General features: G+C 33.2%; 2 protein-coding genes across 2 annotated transcripts; one reads left to right on the forward strand and one right to left on the reverse strand.

Moving 5' to 3' along the window:
- Positions 1-1,499: 1,499 nt before the first annotated feature.
- On the forward strand, positions 1,500-10,880 carry Usp15-31 (Ubiquitin specific protease 15/31). The gene is made up of 12 exons (XM_088196741.1): positions 1,500-1,863; positions 4,526-4,846; positions 4,909-5,043; positions 5,683-5,895; positions 5,963-6,110; positions 6,288-6,488; positions 6,561-6,751; positions 6,817-6,932; positions 6,995-7,144; positions 7,227-7,322; positions 7,393-8,704; positions 9,420-10,880. The coding sequence occupies exons 1-12, from the start codon at positions 1,603-1,605 to the stop codon at positions 9,471-9,473; spliced, it is 3,198 nt and encodes a 1,065-aa protein (XP_088052867.1). The 5' UTR covers positions 1,500-1,602; the 3' UTR covers positions 9,474-10,880.
- Positions 10,881-11,872: 992 nt separating this feature from the next.
- Positions 11,873-15,518, reverse strand: LOC148229681 (uncharacterized). The gene is made up of 10 exons (XM_088196742.1): positions 14,733-15,518; positions 14,463-14,670; positions 14,177-14,404; positions 13,961-14,104; positions 13,660-13,888; positions 13,397-13,599; positions 13,213-13,334; positions 12,891-13,148; positions 12,659-12,828; positions 11,873-12,582 (listed from the first exon to the last, which is right to left on the reverse strand). The coding sequence occupies exons 1-10, from the start codon at positions 15,394-15,396 to the stop codon at positions 11,932-11,934; spliced, it is 2,877 nt and encodes a 958-aa protein (XP_088052868.1). The 5' UTR covers positions 15,397-15,518; the 3' UTR covers positions 11,873-11,931.
- Between the last annotated feature and the right edge of the window lie 12 nt (positions 15,519-15,530).

Raw genomic sequence — 15,530 nt, forward strand, 5'->3', positions numbered from 1 at the left:
ATACAGAACTCAATTGTGTCAATGTAACGTCGTTTTTCAGTTTAACATGTAATAATAAATTTCCCACTCGTTGTGATGGTTTAAACTAAAATTTTGTCCATATTTGCTTGTTTAAATGACATTCTAATATATTTTGAACACGCTCTCTACAACTCTGGTAATAGCCAAAAGATTCCAAAAGCTTGGACTAATCCGCCTATACCGCTGGCCTCCGTATCACACGGACGCAAAAATGAGTCTAAATATAATGCTACAAGTAGAAAGACGGAAATTTCTTCATCCTACAATGAGAGAGATATTTTTCTTGCCCCCGTTAATTGGCTACCTCTTACATTGCCCACCCGCGTGCCACTCATGTTAAAATATAGCACTAGTGCTTACTACAAACTACTGCTTTCTGAGAAAATAACTTTATTTTATTTAGGTAAATGCTTTTTGGGGGGTTTTAATCCAGAATTATTATTATTACAAATTCATATTTTTTCTTAATTTGTCCCTAAATTATATATGTGATATTGTGATTTTTTAATAATATTTGTAAATGTTTATATATGTAGGTGTGTAAATATTTCTATTCAGGGGCGGCTTGTTTTTAGAGGCTACAGGGGCCGGATCCCACCAGTAATTGAAATTAATTATTGTATAAAAACGACACATTGAAGTTGTTCTGGCCCTTGTTTTTTTTACACAAGGGATTCTACGAGCCGCGCAAAATTGACGATAGAGTTTTGGTGAAGCATGAAGCCGGCTCTGTCTAGGTATACGAATTTTACAAAAATATACTAACTCTAAAACATCAAAACCGACCCCCGGATTCACATAATTTGCATTTTATCATATTTTTTAGCATAATGAAATATCTATAAATATATATGAATTTTAATTTCACATTTTGTCATAAAAATAATATTAATTTCTGATATTATTATTATTTTACTTTGACTACGTGGCCCTAGACGAGTGAATCGGTTGCGTATGCTCAAAGCCGGCCCTCTATGTATGTATAATTAACAATATATAATCTCTCTCATAACGAGTGGTTTACTGCTCATAAGGGGAGCTTTGAATTTTTTCTTAAATATAACCAAGAAAAGGGGGGAATAATAAACACACTAACTCTCTTTTGACACCTTGTTCTTTTGATGTATGAAAAGATGTTTATTTTTATTTGCTTAAATCATTAGAGATCTTAATTAATTTACAATTATTTTGTTTTTAATATATTGAAAGCTATTAGAGAGTTAATTAATACAATATTTTTTGTCTTTGAAAAAGGTTTGCGTCGATATAACGCTGATTTACTTAATTTAGTTGAACTTTTAAGTTAATTCCAATATTAGAGATAAACGTTTCAATAATACAAACCGCGGCGTAAAACGTCTATATATTTTTTTAATTGTTGTGACGTTTTACTTATAGCGTTTTAATAGTAAAATTAATTATTTTTGAAGGGGAATAAAAAAATTTTTGAGGTCGCATCAATGGCCAAAAGTGGCTGTGTTATCGCCTCGGCGATAAAAAAAGGCAGGTGTCGTGTTGTGCGAGTGACGGCGGGGGCGGTGGCGGTGGCGGTGGCGGCGCCGAAGCCGAAGCGGCCACGGCATGCGCATGCAGGCGCGGAGGGCGAGCGGCGAAGGGGTCACCGAGGGCGGAGGCGGCAGCGCGGGGGAAACGGGCGGCGGGGAACCGCGGCTCAGGCGCACGTTCACGCTGCCCCGCAACCCGTTCGGACGCTCCGTCAATGTCGAGCAGCGCCGCCCCGAGCCGGTCGAACGACCCCAAAGGAAGCCCTTTCGCCGGCCCTCCTGGCGCAAGTTCATCTCCAAGCTGGCGCACAGGGTCAACTCCGTCACGGCCGCTGGCGTAATACTCTTTTGCTCTTAAATACTTCCTTACCTTTTAACGTCGATTTTGTAACCTGCTATCTAAGTACTATCTCCCAAAAACCAACTCATTTATGTAATTTGAATATGGACCGTTTCCATAATCTGATGATTAAGCAACTGATATCAACATAAATATGTTCACGTACACGCATGAATTATGCATATACGTTATCGAACATGTGCAGTAACGAGAAAAACAAATCGTAAAAATTAGAGATCAGATTTCAATGCAGGATACATTAACAAATCTCAGTATGGCCTTCCATAGTTTGCCTTGCATAACACATGCCTTTGTTTTTCCTTTTTTCTGACTCATTTTCGTTGAAATTTTAATCTAATTGGTTATTTTCAAGAGATGGCGAATTATAGCATCTTTAAGAGGTTTCTTTGAAAGTGAAGGATTTTTACAGTTTTATATATATTGTATTATTTCCATAAAAAACTTGGCCATACTAAATGTTCTAATTTCAAAGCAAGACCAATTTGTTCTTTTGTAATGAAGAAAAAGGCGAAGTTCATCACTAAGTTCAACAATTATTTTCACTGAAATCGTTTATAAAATGTCTACAATTTACAGCAACAAGACTTCTTTACAAAATTAACTGTAAATAGATTTTTAAATACTGAAATATTAAGCTGCTCCCTGGCTGAAGCTTGAAGGTCTCTAGAGGACCACTCCCCATAATTAGTTTAATTGTCTCTCCCTAATGTGTTGTAATGACCTAAATATTATAGTGACAATGTTATGCAGCACGCACAGGCGTTTACCAATCACCCCTTCCCACCAGTAGATAGGGACAGGTATAAAGAATCCCCAATAAGAACATGTTCTAATGAACATCCGCTGGTCGAAAACATAGTTTAGGAATTAACGAGTTTTATAATCAAAAATAATAAATCAAAATGTATGTAATTTTCTCGTTTAAATATCTATTCACTATTCCTAATAAAACAAACTTTTTGAACAGAAAACTACTGCCCTGCAGAGATATTTAACCCTTTGTATGCTAAACAACAGTATATCCTTCTTTGTGAAACTAGCAAGAAATGCTCACAACGATTGTTTTTGGGCTTTGAGCTTTTTCCTGAAGGGAGGCAAAATAGTGTCATTAAATGACATACATTTTTCTCTGTTTAGAATCCACGACAAAAGCAATAAAATCTTGCCATTGCCGTCGCACTGGAAATGCTCGGTTATCTAGCATTCATATTAATACTTTTTATAACAATATTACAGCTTACAATAAGTGAGAATCGAATGAAGCATATCTAAACTGAATTTTGACCAATGGGAGAGTGTAAAAACAATTATCCCCTCTCAGAAGACAAAAATTCACGTCAAAAGCAATAAAATCGTGTCGGCGCCGACTGCGCCAAAACTCGGTTTGAATACACTTTAACCAATACTCTCATATCAGAAATCCATATTAATATTGATAAGGATAGCTATTATATTTTTAAAACAGTATAGTATTGAAGTGAAGACGAACTATACTGTATACTTCTTCTTCCGCTTAGTTTACCCTGAGAGATCAGTTGTCTAAGTTTGTATTTTGGACTTGGTCTAATGTTCTATAATTAGTTTTAAAACTTTCATTAGGTTAGGTTTGAGTTTGAACACCAAGTAGACGTTTCGCAACTGTCAAATTGAGTTTCGTAGACATTTTAGAGCAGCATATAATTTCTCTAGAACCTATTAGTTAAATTATATTTTCGCTATTAAAAATATGTATCTACTGGTGAAAATGTATTTAGACTTATAACTACTGATATACATTTGAAAATATAACTACATTTATACGTCACATGTAAATGTATATATAACTACATATGGAAAAATTGAAATCATATAATTTTACTAGCACTTGCCAGATAAATTATATTTTCACTGGTAAAAATATATATATTTACTAGTGAAAATGTATGACGATATGATTTCACTGAAATGACATTTTAAAAAATATTTTCGGGATTGATTCGAGACTGTTTTTTTAGATTTTCTTTCAGAAATTCTGGATTAGAATCAGGGTTATTATTTCAGAAAGAAATTCATTTTTCTGGCCAAATTCAAGGGGGGTAAGGCAAATTCCTCCACCTGCCTCCACCCTCCTCTCTAAATAACATCCACGCATAATAACATTTTTATGTATTTTAATTAATTGTTGTGTAAAATAGGCACAGATTAATGTTCTAGGCAGGTTTATGAATTTCCAATTTTATAATGGTTTACGAACGCCTATATAGGTCGCCTAAGAAACAATAGAACTAGGGCTCCACCGATTTTTCCCTCCAATGTTTGGTCTGTTTATCATGGAACATTAAATATAAGGGAATAAATTTGCCGAACCATGTCATCGGAAACTGCAATTGAGCTTTGATAGCAGTTCAAGTCATATAGATTTTTATCAATGGCTTCCCAAAAATACAAAAAAAATTTAGCAGCCAAAGGGTTAAGGTGATTTTGCTCTTCGGTATATAGCATAGCTACTAGCTGTCTTTACTAACGTGTTTGGCCTAAATATTATTAAATATAAATACATTAATGGAGAAACCGGACAATAAAAATTGAATGTCATCCTTTTTAAATAGCTATGAAATTAATGTAATAAATAATCATATATACATATTTTATATTGTAGAGCAAACAACAACTTCGCGACAACAATGAAGCGATCGTCGATCGTGTCCCACCGTGGCCTCCGGACTGCACACCCGGGGCCACCGGCATCAGGAACCATGGGAACACCTGTTTCATGAATGCCGTCCTTCAATGTCTATCGCACACAGACATCATCGCCGAATATTTCGTACTGGACCAGTACAAAGTGGATCTATCTAGGAGGAACAAGCTCAATTCTAAAAAGTTCGGAACGCGCGGAGAAGTCACCGAGCAGCTCGCGTTGATCTTGAAATCCCTATGGGCGTGTCAATACTATCCCGAATTAAGCACAGCTTTTAAGGTATGCATTCCATTACCGTAATAGAGAATGATACTATTGTTGAATGATTATTTTGTATTCAGGCCGTCGTGGAAAGACACGGATCTCAATACCGAGGCAGCAGTCAGCACGACGCTCAAGAATTCCTACTTTGGTTATTGGACAAAGTCCACGAAGATCTCAACACTGCTACCAAAAAGAAATATAAAACTATCAAGGTTTGAAATGTTTAACTTCTGCCGATACAATTTTACAAATTTTAATTAGTATGTAATAAATGTTACAACTGCATTTACTTCAAATTATTTCATATTAATTAATAAAAGTTTTAAGTAAGTAATTCAATAGTCTTAAATTTATATCAATACAACAATTTTACATTCTTGCTACAAAGTTTTTTAGGTAGGTATTGTTGATATTATTTTTTTAAATCTGAATCTATATATATAAACTGTTATATTGTTGTATTTTATAAAATTAGACAGTATGTTATTTTATCATTGATTTGAAGGTAAACCTTATTGTATGAATTTTTGGTAAAAATATTTTTGAAATCGATTTATTTTATTTTAGTGTAGAAGGTACACAGATATTTAAAGAATTGTATAGTACATATTGTTTTAAATATTTCTTGAAAGAATCAAATATGTTGCTAAGTGAATAATGCCATATTGTAAATGATCTAAATCGTCTGTATTTCTAGTGAACTGTACAATACATTCTTAATTTTCTTATCATAAGTCATCAGGAAGTTTGTAATGTGGTAATGTGAAAACAGGTTTATTAATTACCTTTCTTTATAGTATGGCATGATAATAAACCAACTGGTATCCTGATTTGCTTTTAAATATTTGCAGAACACTATCGGCCGACCCGACGAAGTAGTGGCAGCGGAAACCCTCGCAAACCACATTAGATGCAACAGTTCGTTTGTGCAGGCTGTTTTCCAAGCTCAATTCAGATCATCTTTGGCTTGCCCTCGTTGCCACCGTCAAAGCAATACGTTCGATCCATTCCATTGTATTAGCGTTCAATTACCTCATTTAGCAGATCATCCGTTGCTCATAACGGTACGTGCCTTTTTATTTATTTTTTAATCGCAGTGATGTATATTTCATAATGTTTGCTATCGACCAGGTGGTGTATGTCAATCAACAACCTCGATGCGTGAGACTCGGAGTTCGAGTGTCGGCAAGTGCGGCAGTTCGAGAGCTTCGTACTATTTTGACCAATGACACCGGAATTCCGGCTGAAGACATAGTATTAGTTGAGATAACAAAAACTGGTACGTCTATATGTTTAATACATTTAAAATTGGACAATTTTCACATTTCACATATTATCCTTTAAAATCATAGGTACTTTTGCTACCTTTTAAAATAATGGAGATAATACCTAACATTTATTTTTGTAACAATATTGAAACACTGCCTAAATTATGATGAATATCTCATTTTTTTAGGATTTGTACGAACTTTAAGTGATTGTCAACCAGTGTGGGCTGTCGGAATGGCAGGATCGGTTCAAGATGAAAATGCTCCTGCTCTATATTGTATAGAAGCTCCTCGTTTGACACCTCCGCCACCGACAGAACCTCCGGCGCCGTACGTTTTATTGTTATGGCTCAATCTTCTTGTTGATGAAAAAGAATTTGAAAGATTCGGTATGTATTCATTTATAAAAATCATATAAAAACATTATTGTCATTTATAATTTATGAATAATAATCGTTTAGGTTCTCCGTATATCATGCAAATATCAAGAGAGACCGGATACGAAGACCTACAGAAGCTTTTGTTGAAAGAAATGGCTAATATGGTTGCACCTGGTGTACTCACGTCGAGACAAGAACCGGGAGAGCTTCGAATTCGACTCGTAGATCCCGCTGCTGATCAGGCAGATCCGAATCATTATTTAGATCCAGAAGTATGATTCGTATTGTACCGTTTTTAAAAGTATGACTATGTTTATTTATTTCATTTTAATTTTAGTTGGAACATCCATTATTTACGGAAAGCGTAGAACAAGCATTGGCATTATGCGGTGAAAAAGCTGGTCCACCACATTTGAAATTATTACTCGAATGGGAAAAACCATTAAAAGAACGGTAATGGTTCATTACGATTTTTTTTTGTTATAATTGTTTTAAATATTGGATATTATGTTCAGTTTACTCGTGGATTGTGCTGAAGTCTGCGAACAACACACAAGTGTCACCGAAGTCATGGAGCCGAACGGAACATCTACTCGCCTCTCTCTCGGCGACTGTCTCGCACATTACACAAGAGCCGAAACATTGGCCATGGAAGATGCGTGGAGGTAAATATAGTTAGAATTTGCACTTACATTGTTTCAAGTATATCTAATTAATGCAATTTTAATAATTATATCTATCAATTAGGTGTCCTCAATGCCAACAATATTTACCAGTTGTTAAAACTTTAGGATTGTGGTCGCTTCCCGATATTCTTGTTATACATTTAAAACGATTCAGACAGTGAGTATATATTTTATTGCATTTAAAAAACATCTTATTTAAATTTTTAATGTACAATTTTATATTATAGGCAACAAGTTAAAGGCAGAAACAGCACTAAATTGACAACGATGGTGGATTTTCCTTTGATGAACTTCGACATGTCACCTCACCTAGCTAATAAAGACGGAATCCCAACTAATCCGATGCTTCTCGGAGGTGTAGGTTGGTCTCCTTGGAAAAGACCGAGGAAAATATCCACACCGAACGACAACACCTACGATCTATACGCCGTCTGTTATCATCATGGAAACGATCTCGAAACCGGTCACTATACGGCGGCGTGTAAAAATCCTTATGATCAACAATGGTACAGATTTGACGACACGAGAGTAACTCATATTCCCAACGAGGATATCACAATGGAATTGATAAATAACAGTGCGTACATATTATTCTATCAACGGAGACAGGGAAATTTTGTGGGTTGCAGTTCAAACAGTTCGGCAGCTAGTACGAGTTCCATCGGTTCTAATAACGATCATTGGGCGGCTAGGATGCCAAAGTTCAGCTATCAACCGAAAAAAGACAACACGTTAGAAAATAAAAACGCGACCGCGGCCAAACCCGTAGAAAGTATCAAACCTATATTGTCCGAAAAGAACATCGCCGATATTATGAATAACGAAAGTGAACCGACTTTTAAAAATGTACATTTGAGAGCGAGCACAACTAGTTTGCAAGACTCGCATTTGGAAAAGGAAAAATTGACTCTTTCGCCTTCGGATGATAAAAATCTACGCAATTCCATATCACTCTCTGATAATCTTAAGATTAGCACCAGCAACATGGGAACTATAAACACGTCAGAAGTCAAATTGGATCTGATTACTTCCGATAATTTGATTAACAAAGACAGTATGTTCACAATGGGCGAAAGCCGACGGAACACTTTAAGCGAGTACAGAAATTCTAATGACGAATTTAGCGGCAGTCAGATGAGCAACGAGGCCGTTCACAGGAACTCAATTAGCCTGACAGTGGAGCCTTACTTGCAACACAAGGACATACACGTTAATCCCAAGATGACAATCGTTTCCAAGACGGATAGTAACGGAAACAATAATGAAAAGAATCCACCGTACAAGTGCAACGGAGACACGTCGATTTCCAGTTATAACTTTAACAAGTACATGACGAGCGAGTTGGACAGGAGTCAGAAAGTCACGAGTGTCCGTACTTCTTTGTATGAGAATTCGGTTCTGGAACCGTCTCCGGTGATCAACTGGCTGCGCGGAGAAAAAGGCTACTCTACGCTCCGACCGAGAAACTGCTCGGAAGACGTCAGTTTGCAGAAGGATCACCATTCTGACGACGAGGCTCTACCAGCAAGAAACGATTGGGTAAATTGAAACTTTTTAAGAGTTTGTAATTTTACTAATACATTCTTCCCTTGGCTCTAATATGTTTCTCAAAGATTGTCATATTGAATAAGTTTCACTGAAAAATCTGGTTCAACTAAGTTTTCGGCATACTCGTGTTCTTCCTCTTCAAGTGTAAATTTCCTGCCATAATTTAAGGACAACAAATTAAATGGTCAGAATTTAAATCAACTTTGAGTCAAAATAAAAATCAAATTGTCAGAATTTTATTAACAGCTTGGTCATAATTATATTATTCAAGGTCAGAATAAACATCAAATGGTTAGAATAAAAATAGCATACAGTCAGAATAAAAATATAGGATGATCATTTGAATTACTGTTTTATTATAACCTTTCTAATTTAGGAATAAACTAAATCATTCAGTTAATTTTACCTTCAATAACCCAAGGCTGGAGAATCGACAGATATTTATATATGAATACCAAATACTGAAAAAGTTAGATAAATCACTAGATCAATCCAGTTATTGTCCATTAAAATCTCTATTTAATCTTGTATTAGTATTTAAAAGCGAAATCTAACTGACCTTTTTTTAATAACTTGTTTTACCACTTTCACTGAATTTTATCAAATAATAATTTCATCTTGCTCACTTCCATAGCATTAGTGCTATACATTTCGTAAATGTCTTGATTTATAAATAATTGTGTTAATGTGATATTTTTCTTTTCAGATGTCACCATCCTCTTTGCGCAGACCTATGGTCTTCGGTGCAGGCAGCGAATGAGCCCATATGCTTTGTGATAGTATTGACGAGACTATGAACATGTATATAGTTGAGATGATAGCAGCAATATCTCTGTGGATTGAGCTTGATTGTCTCCATATTTATTTATTATTTTTATTTTTGTTTGTTATGTTTGTACATTGTTACCAAAGCTCTACGATTTATATATATTTAAAATTGATAGTAATATATCCATTGATTGATATTTTTTTATACATTTGTCATTTGTTTGTACAACGTTTTGAGTTGTAACGCTGCTCAAAATCTTCCCCTATAATGAACACCATGTTTAATTTTTAATTTGCATATATTTTTTCAGTATGTAGTAAAATAGGGGACGATTATATTTTTTTATTTTCACTTTGTTGCCGATTATGGAACTCCTAATAAAAAAAGTAATCATACATACGAGTAATCGACGGCATATAAAGCGATATTCATATATTAAAAGTGTAATTAATTAATCTAGTAAATTATATTTTAGCACCTTAAATTTTATAGAAACATTTGTGCCTTAGAACCATGACCTAAATACTAAAAATATGTATCATTTTTATTGAGAATTGAATCTGCGAATCTTGCATCGCATTCAAATTAGTAACTTTCGAAAAAAGCACCAAAATTACTTAATGATCATTGTCACGCGTTGTTTTTAATATTATTTATTTGAATAACATATATTTTTTCTCCATGATCATATGTTTTTTAATTAAAATATGTTTTAACTTTGAATATTTTTTTATTTGTGAGATTTTGATGAAAATTGTCAATATTACTATTACGTATAAGCAAACATTGTGATATAACCATTATGTAAATTGTATAAAAAAAATACATTATGAATAATCCATTTTCAAATCTTAAAAACAAACAGTTTCTTATCTTAAGTATTAACATTTTTATAAACATAAATCTCTGATGTTTGAGTAAAGAGACGTAGTTTTACGGTTATACAGTCTCGACTCTGAAATAAACCAAAAAATAGAAATATGTGATATATAGCGATCGATTCGACGTTGATTAAAAACAGTTCTTTGTAATAAAAATAGTTATATAAGTCGCAATATACGTTGAATCGTTATAGTGAGCTATTATAAAAAAAGTGTCACAAAATTTAGATAACATAGATAGAAGGACATCACACCAGAGTGGACTAAGATATGATGAAAAAATAATAGTATTTTCATATAATATATAATGAATTTTATACGACGCGAGTGGTGCTCATCTGCTAATATTTGAGTATAGTTTTTCATTTTTTTCATTTCGATGATACAAATTAGTTTTTTATACTTCATATTGATACTGTTCATATGTGTGTATTTTTTTATGAAACTTGATTTGTAAGAACACGCATATTATATAAGTGAAAATACCAGTTGAGAATAAAAGCGATATTATATAAAACAATTTTTTAATTTAATACATTTAGACATTAATCAACCAAAAGTATTATTAAACATTACAATAAACAAATATAGTACTTTACAGCTAAAAGCTCTTTCGGGATTCTAACCCCGAGGGGTGTGACTTCACAGCCAGTAAGACGCAACTGGAAACTAGTGAGAATTTTATTAGATTATATTACATATTGCGACAGACTGATGGGCGAGTTATTTTTTTCGAACAGTGGTGGAGAAGCTGGCACAGGAATGTTGTCTGTGGAATATCCTCAGAGGTCTTGTAGGTGGCGTAGCAGCAACAGTATAGCGCAGGTTGATCCCTCTGCTACGTTGCTTGTATGGTGAATAGGGGGTGTATTCCAAAGATAATACGATTGATTCTCAAGTGTCTTTATAAGCGATTTGTCAAAACGGTCAATATAAAAGTTGTGACACTGTCACATCAGCAGACACACGTGAAGAGCACATTAAGAGATCATGACGACCGAACGACTAACGCAAACGATAAGAAACACAATTACACCTGGACAAACGTTTGCCACTTGACACCAGCGAAGACTCTCAGGCTTCCAAAACCTGCTATTTGAACTCCACTTCCTGATACAGACATTACATTTCTCTATATATGTATGGATAAATTATTCATATATTGTTCCAAACAAATATATGATTATCTTGCAATATTTAAAAATTAGAACAGTCACACCACTAGACACTCAAACCCAAAAAGATTCTCATAAAACTTTTCTGATAAGTTTACTAGTTACATATCCTGACCAAGTTCCTTATCTTTTTTCGAAATCGCGGCTATTCGAAAAATGTAAGAATTCGTAACTCTTAAAGATTAATATATTGGAGTGCAAAAATGTTTTATCACATATTTAATCTAAAAAATACAGATATAACCCGATTATTACAGTCTTTGCTGGGAAGATTTGTTCATGGCCAATCATGCGTATTCTTGAATTTTTTTATGGATAGTAAATAAAACAAAGCATAAGTCATATTAAAACTTTTATTCATTATACAAAAAATATGTAAAGATATTATCAAATTTAAGTATCACGTTCAAAAACTTTTCTTTTCGTTAACGACAGAGACAGTTTTCTTCGACAATTTGGCGAATCCTTCTTCGGTGACTGGAAATAACCTATTCCTCCTTTACTCTGTTTTATAGGCGAACGTAAATAGCAATCAATTTGCGGACTTCCATTACTACTTGGACTTTTCTTACCATAAGGGCTATTTATTTTAATGGGTGTTAGCATCGAAGGATCATGCGATGATGATGATAGACTTTTCACATTGTCGACATCTTTCGATTTCTTTTTCAGACTATTACGAATTGGTGATTGACTACTTTTTGCATTGGCAACATCTTTTAATTTCTTTTTTCGAGTATTACGAATTGGTGATTGACTACTTTTTACGTCAACGAGATCTTTCAATTTCTTTTTCTGACTAATATGAATGCTGGAACTTCCATCTGTTTTTTCTACGTCAATTTTTTTGGCAGCCCTTTTCTTCTTCACAACAGAATTACTAGATTCCGGCTGTGATCTCTTTTGCACGAATTTTCTAACATTGCTGCCTTTGTGTACATAACATACTTCGGCGTCGATTCCATTTTGGATTAAATAGTTCATCCACTGTATTTGTTTATGCGAAAGTCTATCACCATCGCCTTTAACTTCTACAAATTTAATCTAAAATATTTTAGGTAATATTAAAAATCTATAAATGATTATATATATTTATAATTACATAAATAAAAAGCTTTACTTTATTAGTTTGAGCGTTCCATATTGTCAGATCTGGAAATCCGGATTGGGCATAAAAATACATAGAAGATAACCTCTTGCATAAACACAATAAGCCGTTTCTTCCTAAACAATGTGCTATTTCAGATATTTGTGACCATTCTATGCCACTGTGAAATAATGAAACTTCACCTAAAATTCAAAATAAACATAAATAATGTATCATGATAAAATATATAAATATTAACATTTACATTCTTTCCGCGATGCATAAATATCCTGCATGAATTCGATTATATCTTCAATAGTCGACCATCCAGATTCTAAATCAGAAATTTTAGATTTTATACTGGATTCTCTGTTACTATAAAACTTATCAGTATATATGTCCAGAGGTGCTTCTTGAAAGCGAGAAATAAAAACTCCTTTCACTGCATCTACTGGCGAGTAGATAATATCCCAAAATAACAAAATAAATATAGAATTTATTATTCTTCCTTCCCAATGTTCACCTATAATACAAAATTAATTAGTTTCATAATATAACATATAGTATATAGTACATTAAACTCGTACCCCTATTATATTCTGTATTTTGTATATAATGCATTAAAGCATATTGTTCGACGTTTGAATAAATCCTATCTCCAGTGATAACATCTCTAAACATGTACTGAGATTTTTTGCCTGGATAGTTACTAAAATAAACAATTAAAATTTTATTCGAATACTTTTATGTTTAATATTATTAAAACAATACCTGTCAGTTGAATTTGCTGATACTTCAATATAGGGAAAATTGACTTCAGGTTCTTCCGAAAGTTCCAACAGTTGCTTTGAAACATCCGATGGTAATTTTATGTTTTTTTGTAGCGCAAGACGTCTCGCTCGATCCACCAAAGGAGCCTTTGCGTCATTCGTAATGTCAGTTTGTTGTAACGCCGATATTAATAAGCGAGCAGTCTGAAACATTAATCCGATAAGTAATATCAAAATACGTTTTAATCAATAAAAATATCAAACCTTTTCAAATTCACGTAATCTAGTGTGAAGTATAAGAGCTTTTTCGTTATACCACAAGGCCCTTTTGTGTTGTCTGAAGTGAGTTTGTTCCAACATTGTAGTTAGAATCTCTAAGGCTTCGCTCAAACTTTTATTGCTCTTCAATGCCTTCAACGACCCAACACTAAGTTCCAATCCTTTAATGTAACAATAACCAGCTGTAAATCTATGCAACCAAACTGACGGAATCCTAAAACAACATTGATACAAAAATAGTAGTATTTACAATATTCTTTCAAACTGACACATTAAGAATATATACCAATGATTTTTAGCACTCTTCTTAAATATTTCGATATAATTTTTATGGCATATTTTAGAAATTTTGACTACTTCTTCATGATCACAAGGAGGAGATGAAGTCAATTTTAAAATTTGTTCATACAAACTATGAGCTTCTTCATATCTAAAAATATTTAAAATGTACTCGTTTAAATACAACATAAAATCCATAAAGGGTAGAAGTATTTTATATTACTCTTCAAAATATTCTTTAGATGGAAATACACATTCTAAAGTATCTAACTGTACTTCCATAGCCGGAAATGTTTCTTTGCCATTCTGTACATTCATCAATAAGAGATTCAGCTTTTTTTCTCGCATTATACTCGGATTCATACCTAAATACATTATTAAATGCAAAGAATCAAACATATGTTTAGCTCTATCGGTTATTTTTATGCAATCGCCAAAATTATCGTTTATCCTAAAATCAATGTAAAAATTAAAAACCTCAAATTTATTTTATATAAAAATTAACGTACATTTTTAAAACGTTTTTTTCCATAGACTTTTTATCTCCAGAGTTAAAATTGAATATCGTTGATTTTGTACTACAAAATTTTTTCAAACGATTAATGAGCATCGGTTTATCTGAATTTGCAGTAGCAATTTTAAAATGATTACAAATTTTAATTAAATCAGGTCTAAGTAAAACTGACGTCCAATCATCAAAATCCATTACTCGAGCACCTAAATTCATAAAAATATATTTTACTAACTGAAAATTGCCTAAAATTTATTTGATTAATTACCACTGGAAAAAAAATTATTCTTCTGCAAAGTTTCGATGATATTCTGACACGTATAGCTTTGTTTTATATCACATTTTAAATATTTCAATACGGCATCGGATGCTTTATACCATTTCCACTGTAACCAATATAAACGTACAAAGAGCTTCTTATATTCTACACTAGGCAAGTTGTAAAAGGTCCTTATCAATTCAATGTCGGACACATTAAATAAGTAATGTAAAAACGGTTTGTCTAAGAATTCCTCTAGCATGCTTAGGAAAAATACTGTCGGTGAGTCGATCTCTATATTGTTCGTTATCGCCGTGAGATCGTTTTGAGATTCAATCGCTTCTAAGCTTTTAGACAAAAAATCGTCATCGTCTGACGATATTATATTATCATTTTTGCCTTCGAAAAGATCGTCGTCATTAGATTGCGCAAATTTACTATCTTCATTATCGCATTTATCTATATTTGCTTCTGTTATCGATTCTATTTTTTCTACGATATCTTGACGACTTTCCGATTCATCGATAATTATACAATCGTCATCTTCTGATTTAATCGAATTAATGACTGTTTTGGTAGATTTATTAATAATATGGGATTCTGAATTAAAAGCGGAACAAGAAAAATAAGAAGTAATTTTATTTTTCTGATTTATTTTTTCCGACTTCTTCATATTTAAATATTAGCGATTATAACATCATTTGTTAATATAAAAGATTATAAAGTGTATGTAAATATCGAATAGCGAATACAAAATGACATTTAAAGCTAGTGTTGCCATAATAAAAATATAATAACATTTAAAAG

Source organism: Plectrocnemia conspersa, unplaced genomic scaffold (genome assembly GCF_051122295.1).
Source record: "Plectrocnemia conspersa isolate PC_06_02 unplaced genomic scaffold, ASM5112229v1 ptg000011l, whole genome shotgun sequence".
Taxonomy (NCBI): domain Eukaryota; kingdom Metazoa; phylum Arthropoda; class Insecta; order Trichoptera; family Polycentropodidae; genus Plectrocnemia; species Plectrocnemia conspersa.